The sequence below is a fragment of the Limulus polyphemus genome, unplaced genomic scaffold (assembly GCF_000517525.1).
Source record: "Limulus polyphemus unplaced genomic scaffold, Limulus_polyphemus-2.1.2 Scaffold1724, whole genome shotgun sequence".
NCBI lineage: Eukaryota > Metazoa > Arthropoda > Merostomata > Xiphosura > Limulidae > Limulus > Limulus polyphemus.
The window spans coordinates 55,099-67,496 of record NW_013667334.1 but is presented as its reverse complement, the minus strand read 5'-3'; the positions used below and the strand labels follow the sequence as shown (position 1 = coordinate 67,496).

The 12,398-nt window shown below is 34.2% G+C and overlaps 1 protein-coding gene across 3 annotated transcripts in view; it reads left to right on the top strand.

The window, feature by feature from the left end:
• Nucleotides 1-11,101, top strand: part of LOC106464708 (pyrokinin-1 receptor-like) — an 80,525-nt gene extending 69,424 nt beyond the window's left edge. The window contains exons 2-4 of one of the 3 annotated variants that reach the window (XM_022392470.1): nucleotides 3,237-3,485; nucleotides 10,653-10,725; nucleotides 10,874-11,101. In XM_022392470.1, coding sequence (XP_022248178.1) covers nucleotides 3,237-3,485; nucleotides 10,653-10,711 — 308 coding nt within the window. In that variant the 3' untranslated portion in view covers nucleotides 10,712-10,725; nucleotides 10,874-11,101. Of the gene's footprint in view, nucleotides 1-3,236 lie in introns of all 3 variants that reach the window. The other 2 variants (XR_002611813.1, XM_013924862.2) reach the window with 2 other exon arrangements.
• The last annotated feature ends 1,297 nt before the right edge of the window (nucleotides 11,102-12,398 follow it).

The window sequence follows — 12,398 nt, the reverse complement described above, 5'->3', positions numbered from 1 at the left end:
AGGTACCTGATGATGACCAAACCTTGTCGAAACGTTGTACATTTGCTGTTGCATTAAAGTTTTTCTTCATTACCCATTCAAGCCGTCTCCAGCAATTATTAGTCTCAAAGTGGGTTCCTCGTCATCGAATTTATACTAAGTGTATATTTTAGTGTATTTACGAAGCCGTCAGGTACTTATACCAAACAGGTATTTTGGTGTACCACGATACGATCGGTACTTATATCAAGTGTTTATTCTGGTATACTACGATGCTATCTATACTTATATCAAGTGAGTATACTGATATAGTACGACGCCTTCGGGTACTTAGGTCAGCTGGGTAGTTTAGTGTAGTAAGACGCTTCGAGTAATTAAATCAGATAGGTGTTTTAGTGTATTAAGATGGCATCGGATACTTAGAGCAAATGTGTATTTTAGTGTATTATGATGCAAGTACGTATATTCCTAGATATTGTTATTGTTAACCTGACAAGCTTAAAAAGGGACTCCTAACTGTAGTATATATATATAGTTTTAAGCAAACACGTTTAATTTTAAATGTGACCCGTCACCTTTTATGCTGATTTAATTGCGTTTCAAGTACACAAAAGTGAGTAGTTATGGGACTGATGAAAGGATTTCTTTATGCCAGTGGCTGACGTACTACCATATTATGCCTACTTGGAACATTATACCGTAAGAAATAAGATACTCTGCTAGTATTATTTTTCAGCGACTACAGTTATCTTTATATTCTTATTTTAACAGACTTAACTAGTGTAACATGGAGAAATTCACTCTTTGTGGGCATGAAAATCGACCAATTAGAATGTCAAATGACCAACTATAAACGTTTATCACTAACTATGAAAAGATTATTCCCTTTGTCATTCTGTCGAGAACGCTTTCACTCTCCTTTTTTCGTAATGCTCACCAACATACATCGTCGCTTAGCAACAAAACTATCACCTGATTATTCTTAGGTCAACTATGGTGTTTATGTTGAGTGCTCAATATTCATGTTGATTTATTAGAAAGGTTTGTTTTTTATATATTTTTTTATAACTATGGTGATATAACAGTAAAATAAAATTTATCAAGTACTGTTTTAGCTAAGCCTTACGTTACGTTTATGCATTCGGCTTAATGCTCAAATTAAACTATAAGTTAAATTAAGTTTTGTACAGTCGAAAGAGGAAAATTTATATCGGAACGACCGCACTATATTTTCTACTTGCTGACCTAAAATACAGTGAAAAGGCTCAAGAGTGTTATTTAAGTTTCTTTCAGAGTAAGCATGTACTTTTGTTAAAAATAACATTCAGTTTTTCTGTGTATTTTTTACTAAAAATGTTGTGATAAAAATTTCTTCCAGATTGATGAAATAAGTGAAGAGTAGGTGCATTTTGAAGGTACAGACAAATTCGTTTTAGTTACATTCCAGAATTTTCGTCAATCATTCAACAATGGTTTCCCGTCATTTTTGACAGGCTTTTATACTAGTTTACTTATAAAACACGCCATCCCTGTTTATTAAACTTTGTTGGTTTTTTACCTGTGATCTCCTTTCTGTCCAAGTATTCGTCTCTTGTTTTGTTTTTTTTATGTTTTTTTTCTTACGTGCATAAATAAAATTCTATTTTTATAATCAAACACAATCATGAAAGACATTATTTGTTTGTTTTATTGCAAAGCCATACAAAAGGCTACCCACGCCCTTTCCACTACGTCAGAAAATATTTTAGTTTGGCATGGTTTGTTTCCAATTTTCTATGCGTGGGCTATCTGCGTTAGCCGTCCCTAATTTAGCAGAGATAGTCTAGAGGGAAGGCACCGTCAACTCTTTGGCTACTCTTTTACCAACGAATAATGAGATTAACCGTTACATTATAATGTCCCCCTCGGCTTAAAGGGTAAGCATGTTCGGTGAAGTAAATGTGAACCCGAGACCCTCAGATGGCGAGTCGATCGCCCTAACCATAAGGCCTAAAAGATTAACTCTTTCAGTACGATTTTCGTATTCTTAAAATAGAAACGATGTAAGTACATATAAATGATCTAGATTTATAACAAAAGGAATACAGCACCAAGATCAAAATATTTTAAACAGATATCCGGGTCCCACCAATCCTGTACAAACATACACTGGGACAAATGTAACTCCGAAGTACTGGAAGGGTTAAGACACCTGGTGACCAGTATTTTCAGCAGTACTTCCGCGAATACTTTACCCATATACGATGTAAAATTGAGTCGTAGAAAAATACCTATTATTAAGCTATAAAACGTTAGATCCGTTAAACATTTGAATCTGTGGCGCCCTCTACTAAAGTTTTGGTCGAAACATAGGTATTATAGAACTAGACTTCTTGGATTACTTGCGAATCAAATCTAAATAATAAAACGTTTTTAAAAGTCTGATTTTCCTTTCCTTAATTAAAGATCACTATGAAAGTGTGACTATATTAAAACATTTTTATCACTTAAGTATATTATTTCTCTAACTAGCGCGAATACAGCTCGAGAAATGAATAAGTGTGCTTGAATATATTTCCATGATTGAACATGGGCTTCACGCGTAGTTACTTCAGTTATGTATTTTGTACTTATAGTATGAATGATTTGTCGTATTTTAAAGTGGTTTTCGAAAAGAAAGAAAGAGGGATTCGTTGTGGTACTTAAAAAATGACGTCACCTGTCTGGTAGCTGGCGAGTGATCAAGTTTCCAATAACCTCTGTTTGGTTTTAACCAAAACTGGATTTTGATAAAGAGGAATGTTGAATATATATATATATATATATATGTGTGTGTGTGTGTATACACAGTGCATATAAGTAGGAATGCGTAATTTCCCGTATTTATCATATATATATATGGTTATCTTCGTAGACGTATTATATTAGAGCACTTGTACAGTACCGTTTTGTAAATCCTTTTGAAAAGAAGTACTTACAAATCCGGCCGAATACTTTTTATGATAATATTTTAAGGTCTTGAACGGAGGATGATATTGTTTTGGGGGAGGTTTAGTCAGATTAAATTACAATGCGTCTATCTGAAGTGGAAAAGTAGGTGACATTTCTGTCTCTGGGAAGAGAGTTTCATCACAGTGACCGAAATGACATCAACTCGTACGCTCAAGAAGATGAGTCCAGAAAAACCTCAACTCTTGGTGATGTAATGTCTTTAATGGTTGTTTCGTTACCTGTTTCATTTAAACTACTAAATTATATAAACCTTTTTCTCCTTACAGTTGCTGTGGTGGTAGCTTTTTTCATCTGCTGGGCACCCTTCCACGCCCAGCGTCTGATGGCTATATACGTCAAGAAGCCAACATCAACAGACCGAAAGGTTTATGACGTATTGAACTACATTTCCGGTGTTTCATACTACTTCAGCGCCACCATCAACCCTATCCTGTACAGTATCCTGTCTTTGAAGTTCAGACAAGCTTTCAAAGACACAATAACAAGATGCTGTGGTTGCCGTCAAGCAAGGAGCGGTAAGTTCAACTACCTGTCTCGCTTAAACAGCACTTACCGTTCGACAGCCTTTGAAACCACTGACAACACATTATTATCTGTGTCCCCACACCACACGTCAGATGTCAAAATTCGCCTGCTACTGACCAACGACACTGCGGTAAATCCTGACCCTAAGGGAACTGAAGAAACAGCTATGAATACTCCGGCATTATCGGTACAGAGGAGAGGCGATTCTGATGGCAACCGTAAAGTCAGCAGTTCAATAAGCAACAGTAGCTTACGGATGTTAGATGATGATGCCTTTGATGAAACAGAACTGTCCAACTGTATGACATCAGACAAATCTGCCAAAATCTGATGCAAGCCATTTAAGCGAAAACAGGAAAATCCTAAGTTTTTTTTCTTCAGCTCGTTGATCCACTATTTACAAATATGTCTTTTCTGACTAATTTACATGCTGTTAAAACCATATTATCAAAGTCTGCCCTGTCGTAGTGTAATATCTCTGAAATACACCACTTTTACTTAGACTATCATAACCTTTAGAAGTCCTTTACATGCTGTTAACACCGTATTACCAAGAGTTGCCGTGTTGTAATGTAATATTCAGAATTAGAACACTACTTTGACTTAGACTATTATAATCTTTAGAAGTCCTTTACATGCTGTTAACACCGTATTACCAAAAGTTGCCGTGTTGTAATGTAATATTTCAGAATTAGAACACTACTTTGACTTAGATTATTATAACCTTTTGAAATCTTTAAGATATTATGCTGTACATTTTGGATATTATTCTAAATAGAAAATATCAAACACTTAACATTTTTGATAAAGTTTACCTTATATTTTAGTTTCTCTTACATTTTAAATATTTTATTGTGGAATTTGTTCGAATGAAAAGGTCAAACTGGTCATGGCAAAACTTTTCTTTATTCAGGTATAATATAATACTTCGGTGAACCAAATTGTTCTCTCTTTTTGTTGTTTGGTCAACAGTTGTTTTAAATGAAAACATTTACGGAACATGAGAGGGGATGAAGTCAGGGGCCGATCTAGGGTTTTCTAAGAGAGGGTGGAACCACCAAGATAAATGACGAATATTGATGTAATAAAGAAACTTTTGTGAAGGCTAAACATATGTTCTGCGCATCGCCCAGGGTTTGGGCGTACGTAACAACTTAGACTTGAAAATATGGCTTCCCATAAGCCTAATTTATAACTAAAGTATTGAAAAAACTTTGGCGAAACGATTAACTCAGTATGTTATTTATTACTGTACAAATTCAATATGTATTAGCTACTTAAGTCAAACACAGAATACATCTAAGTTGCTTTGGATGAAGCTGTACAATTCTCTTTACACCACCTTCTTTAGAAGGCACCTATAAGGGGTCATCTGTGTCACTGTAAAATTCAACAGTCTAGTACTACTTAGACATGTGTGAATTCTTCGAACTGTATTAAATGTATCATCTTGTTCAGAGGGTTTGCACGATTGAACGGCAAGAAATGCCATCAGTTCCTTGATATTTGAAAAAAAAAGTCATAATCTTTCAAGTTTAAATCAGAAGAAACACTCAAATTTAATTCTTCTCTGCATTGCCACAACTAGTTTTAACGTGACGGCAAATGGCAGACAATGATTCCACCTCTTCTTCATCAGGTTTGGCATTGTCTCCGTTTCCTCATTATTTATCAGTTCCGTCAATGTGGGTCCTTTTCTCCTCACCGAATCTTTCTTTAATTCTAAATGAAGAACATCTTGTTTTTTTTATAGCAATAAGTGATGCTACAGGTTTGTTGTTTTCTATGGCTTAGTGGTATAAATGAAAACAGGTTTATCTTCTTTGCCAAATTAACTGCAGTTGAAAAAACACTATAGGGTAACAACTGTAATTTTAGAATACAAAATGAGTTGTGAACTTGATCGACACTCCTTCAACCATGATTAGATATCAAGCTTACGATACTGAAGCTGTGAAACTAAAGATCGCATAGGTTTCAGCAGAAGCATTGCTAGAACAAAGGTAACTGCACAAACTTCTGGGTCATCTGATGGTCTGATGACCCTCAGTTGCGAAGGTAAAATATCTTACTAAATACTCCTAAACTATATATATGGTTTCAAAGCAGTTATGATGTTTAACACGATGATTTTTCCCACAAACATTCAACTTTAAGCTCCTTTGCTTCAGGTGCAACACTGATAGTGATCCAAAGAAACTTCGATCGCTTTAGACTGTTACAGTAAAACTATAAGGCATTAGTGTAAACATCCATCATATTGCACATTCGGGATATTTTAGAGGATTCAATAATAGAAAAGTTAAGAGAAGGAAGAGAAAATCTTTACTAAACTGCGTCCGAAGCTTATTTCTTTAAAATAGATTGTGCTCCACAACTAATTCTTAACATACTATCTGTTTTTTCGTATAACTGACCAAATGACTTACCAGCTGTCACCTTGTAACTCTTCAGAGTTTCAAGTGTATTCTTTTTGACAATTACTCCTGTTAATTTGTCTAACACAATTAGATCTAATAGTGTATAATATTTTCTAGGATTTGGAACACTCAAATCAACAATTTTCAAGCACAGTTCTAATATTTTCGTTCCATGTGATATCACTTCATCTCTCAGGGTACCAAATTCCCATACCATTGTTCAACGTGTCTTCTACCTCTGGAAGTACTTCATTTCATATTGTGTTACTTGTATATGAGGAAGGGAAAAATAAAGTTTATCCAATGATGCATTGCACTTCGGAAGAAATCGTTTGGTGGCATTAAAGTTTCCTTCGTTCTCTGTTGTTTCTTCATAGCATTTGATTTTGTTCTCCCTATGTCTCCAAAGTGCAAGACCTTGCAGAGCGCAAAGGAGGACAGAGCCAGCTTTAGGTGCAAGTATGTTTCTATTCTTTCCCAGATTCCGTCAAGTTATTGAATCAACAACCACATTAATCCGAGAGGATAGGTCAGTAAATGTTCTTAAGAAAGCTGTATTTCTCGATACAGCTTGCTTGAGATATTGGTTAGGTTAGTGTTTTAGAGTTAGCTTATTCATCTTATCATAAGCTCGGCATAATCTTTTCCAAGTAGTTATTTTTGCTTTGCCATTAACCACAAGACACATGTAAGGCAAAATCCACCCCTATTTTCATTGTAGTATAACTTTTTAAATGAAGTAAGCCACTTTGATTGAAAAATATTACCGTTTTTTAAATCCTCTGCTATGAAAGAAATTCTAGGGATTTGGTGTCCAACAAGACTTGATAAAGTTGTACAATGCTAAATTACCTTCAAGTTGATAACTGACGTCAGTATGATTTCCAGTATCCATTGGACGACAAATGGTACAGTTTCTCTCTTTTGTGCAACTTTCTGGGACTGAGACATACTTGTCTCCTTGACTGGCAGTCGGTTGATAAACTGATGACACGATGGAAGAACTGATACAGCTCCTGATTCAGTACCATTGGTAGCAAGCACAAATTGAAAGTCACCAGTAATCTTCCTCACCTTTGTCTATTTCATGCTGAGATGCAAAAAATAGAATGTATGTAGAATATTTAAATTGATACTAATCTCGCCACCAGGATTTCAAAACGTATATGAAGACTTCCCTTTAAGATAATATTAAGTTGACAGTACCTATATTTCTGTTGCATTGATTAGGTTACGTTTTTCTTGTTGGTTTTTTTACCCGATTCATTGCTTAGTCTTTGTCACCATTTTTATGAACGTCTAGGGTTCGCAGGATGTCTGCGCATGTATGGTGGCTAACTTGATCTCAATATATCTGATCAGTTTGATGTGAATGATTTTTCTTTGTTCTTTGATCGTTTTGTTATATCTTTTAGGTACCATTTAAAGAATCTGTTTGTGTTATCATATGTCTCTCCATCTTCTCTTTCTTTTCAGAATGGTTTTCTTAGAAAATAACATATACTAGTATTATTATAGAAAAGCTTTGTGTTATATTCTATAGCTGATAAATTAAAACTTCGTTAAGCACAAGTTCACAATTAAAAATAATTAAAGTTTATTGTTTAGCCAACATTTCGTTTACTACGTTTAACGATTTTGATTCTCGAGTCATTGTAAGAATAAAATACAAAAAAATCATTTCCTTGCAACTGAAGTAAACAGTGGCACAAGGAGGAGAAGAAGCCAACTAGAGAATATTCTAAGACACGCACGAGTGATGAGAACTTTATCGTTGATTGAGTGAGTATAATCAGAATTCTCCAAAAGACAAAGTTAGATAATGACATTATCTTCCTTTACATTGGATAAAAATTAGAGAGTGCAGGAAAAAATAACCAATAAATTATTCGCATTAGTCTCGTGCAAAAATAAATTCTTCATCTCGTCCGCTTAAATTTCATACAGTTCTTCACAGAAAGCAAACCAGTAAATATTAGTTCATTCATTGCTTTAAAGTATGTTCATGTTAGAATTCTGCATTGCTTTATACTTTACCTACAAATGACAATTGTTGTAACTGCAAATATATACAGGCAAGAAGATATATAGCCATGTACATTTTTGGTTTCCTTACAGATATTTATGTATGTCTATAAGGCAGTTTTTTTTTCCTCTTCTTTTATTTTCCACCAGTTTCGTGACTTCAAGATATCACTCCTCAGGATGTAATTAAACAGAGAATCTTAACTGAAGACGTACAAATATCACTTTTCAACTAAATGTAATTAACCTGAATTAAACATATCCAATTATGCTGAAAACAAATTAATTTAAGCTTATAAGTTTTAATATGCTTTCACTATTTTTCTGTGCCTTTAACATTTTTCTTTTTATTAAAACTTTATTTTAATTATATTTTCTCTTCTCATTATAGAATACGTTACCAACATAACTTGAAGTGCGCTTATATTGCTCTAGAGACGCATGGCGTTGTTAAAAAAGGCTAAGCTTATCACTTGCAAGATAGAATATTAAAAATTGTTTGAACAGGCTAAATACTACATTTATTTTATGACGTTTTAGCGATAATAATTGAAAGCATCAATGTCATACAAAATTAACGCTGACGCAGTTTTATGCTTTAATTTAGCATGCAAAGTTTGTTTCACTGATTTAGTATATACAGTTCTCACACAGGATGTAACCGTTAATTATTTAACGCCTGCGTGTGTATTTAAATCGAAGCGGTAGCTTGATATTTGAATTACGAATCTACCCATGTTTTTTTTTCATGGTATAGATTTGTTATGTCACAGAGATAAAGAACTGTATTACAATCGGGCGTCAAAAATTATATGACAGATATAGTTTAGAATGGTTATCTAGTGGATGATGTAATATTTAAAATATACAGCATTGCGTTTGTTTGAATTTAGCGCAAACCTACTGGAGTTCTATCTATTCTAGATGTCCCTAATTTTGAAGAGAAAAGGCAGCTCGTCAACACCACCCACCGCCAATTCTCGGGCTACCCTTTACCAACGATTAGTGGGATTGACCGTCACGTTATAACAACCCCACGGCTGAAAGGGCGAGCATGTTTGATGAAACGGAGATTCGAAACTGCAGATTGCAATCGAGCACCTTAACCACCTAGCCAGGCACAGCACAAAACCTATTCTGTAGCTTTGCGCTTAACAACAAGTAAACAGAAAAACTGTGTTGAAAATGAATTTTTTATTTTGTAGTTGGCTGGAAGGTTTGTAATTAAACACAAAGCTACACAATGGGCTATCTGTGTTCTGCTCACCACGGGTATCAAAACCCGTTGTCTAGTGTTGTAAGTCCGCAGACATTCGGGTGTGCCAATAAGGGGGGAGCTATTATTTTGTATGTCTTCACCTGTTTCAGGACATCATTGTAAATCTACGATTCGTCGTATATTTTATGATTGTAGTGAATGTGTACATATTTTTAACAATTGATCGTTACATTATAACGCCCACGTGGCTGAAAGGGCGAGCATTTTCAGGGACAGGATTCGAAGGTCTCGAGTCGAACGTCCTAACCACCAAGCCATGCCATGCCTACGTCATTTCGCTTAGCACGTTGGTTTAGTTTTTCGTGTATATGTGTAGTATTTAATGTCGTTGCATGTTGTATAATTTCCCGTGGACTGCTGATTGTCTGGTATCTGGTTTGAAGACGTCATTTCAGGCTCTGGGTTTATGAAGAAATTCCATAAGTGCTATTTAGCATATTATTCTTTATGTATCACACGAGGCTATTCTAACGTGTAATAATAACAAAAATTTTATTTTATTACCAGATATGGTTTAATGAGAAGTGCAAGATAAAGACAAATAAACGTTAACGTTAGACACAAACATTCATTCTGGCGGCAGAATTACTGCTCTATTTACTATTTTCATTGAGTGTGTGAACAAGAAAAATAAAAAACAAAAATGAATTCACTCATTTCCAATATATATATATATATGTATATAAATAAAATTCGACATTTCAATTATGTTTTAAAATTGATCATAAATTTCTAAACTTAAACAGTTTTCTTCATTAAAGTTTTTATTAGTTATTCTTATTCTAACGTAAAACATTACGCAATGTACATTTTAACAAGTTAACACCACCAGGTGAAATAATTGTCAGACGATTCTTTTTCATAAGGCCATAGTCGTGTTTCAATACATACGATTTTTCATGCACTCCACTAATATTGTTTGATTAGCTGAGTTTAAGCACGTTTGTTGCTGAGTTTTGTGCTTTACAAAAAAAAAAAAAGTACTTAGTGCTACAATTTGTGTTGAGTATTTGGAGTATATTAAGAAACGAAAACAGACAAAAAAAAACAACAAAAATGTCATATGAGGATAAAATAAAGAAGCAACTGGGCACAGGACACAACGAAGAAATGTTTTCAATATCCCATCTCGAAGAAATGTTTTTCTTACTTTAAGTGTGAAACATTCCCTACAAATATAAGAATATAAATCACAAAAAAAATTTTGTTCAAAATTATAACGATAGTTTATTTTATTATATTACAAATCAACAGCTATTCAGATCCTTTCACCACAGTACTATTGTTTAATCAACATGTAGAACGGAAATACGAGTAGCTTAAAAATGCATAAAATATCAAACTCTTTATGCTGTACTGGACTATTTGAATAATGACATATTGTTGAAAGAGGAATTTGGCAACAACTAAAAGGACTTTTTCTGTTGTTTCAGAATGGATTTCAACCGAGTTTATGTCTGTTCATCACCAAAGAGCGCCATCTACTGAGTGATAAAAACAATGAAGGTTGTGTTATGTTATCAATTGATCTGTTTAGATCAGTATAGTGTTCTTGTATTCCCAACTCAAGTTAATAATTCGTTTTTCACTACTTCCTTTCTTTAATTTCGTTAGATATATTTCACTAATGTATATATTTGTTCTTTTTTAATAGATATATATCCTAGTCTAACTGAGGAATCATGATCAGAAAAGACTCACTTCTTCAATTATTCGCAAAATTTCACTCAGCCTACGTAGTATTTGTTATTTACTTGTAACGTAAAATTGAAAGCAATTTTATGAATCATTGTCAAATAAATGTAAATGGACATATTATAATAACAATACATTAGAGATTTCTTCTGTATAAATGTAAGTGAAATAAAGACTCGAAAAAGTATTTTGTCTTTATGATTGTCATTGTAAGGTAGGAGTTATCGGAATACAATTGAAAAATATTATTGTAACGTGTTATCTATATACAAGTGATTTATAGAAAAATACTTCTAACAATCTCCAACATATTATTAGAGCTTCAACAACCAGTGTAACCATAGCACTTTAGAGCAAAATAATAATGCTCCCTTTCTGATTAGGTTATTTTTCAAATACTAAGACTGATAACCATGTTTCTTTATTTTTAATTTAGCCATCTTATAATTCTGGCCTCACTGTTTGCAACGTGGAAGTGACCAACTTTCAATATTATATATGTAATTTTTGCTTCAGTGAAAAGAAAAAAATCCTCCTTAACATTAGAGTCAGAAAAACAAAAACCCTCTAAGTAAGTCCCATTTAAGTAATTTAAATAAAATATTTACCTTGAGATAAATGGCTTAAAGCCGCTCACACTCGACCACCACTTTTTGGCACAAAATGAGTCAAGAAATATAAAGCTCTTGTGGATAGGATTCTCCATCATCTCACAACTAAATAAATATACAGCTCCTCTGGATAGCGTTCTCCATCCTCTCCCCCACACTGAAAAACGTATAAACCTCCTCTGGATACTGTTCTCCATCTTCTCCCTCACACTCAACTAAAAAAAATATAACACTCCTCTATATGGCGTTCTCCATCGTCTACCTCACAACTAAAGAAACATAAAATCCTCTGGATAGCGTTCTCCCTAATCTTCCTCACACTGAAAGACGTATAAACCTCCTCTGGATACTGTTCTTCATCATCGGCATTTCATAACACCTTAAACTGAAGATCTCCAGCATCCTAGATTGGCTTGAAAGGCTACATAACCTCATACATTTTATATCCAAGAACTAGCTGGAGTACCCGTCGTCCCCTGGACGGAAGTTAAGTAAATTCGTGATTAATGAAAGGTTATCTTAGCACATGAAAAGTTGCTTCCCTTATATACAATTGTAAAAAACGCCCATAAAAACTGCAAATCGTCCAACTGCAAATTTGCATGTATACCCGCCTGAACACAACAAATCTTCACACTAAATTTGCATGTATACCCGCCTGGACACAACAAATCTTCACACTAAATTTGCATGTATACCCGCCTGGACACAACAAATCTTCACACTAAATTTGCATGTATACCCGCCTGGACACAACAAATCTTCACACTAAATTTGTATCTATCTCTCGATATATCCAATGAACCGCCATGTCAAATTTGGTTAAGATCCATTTACAGAGGGCGAAGTAGTTACATGGGCATACAACAGACA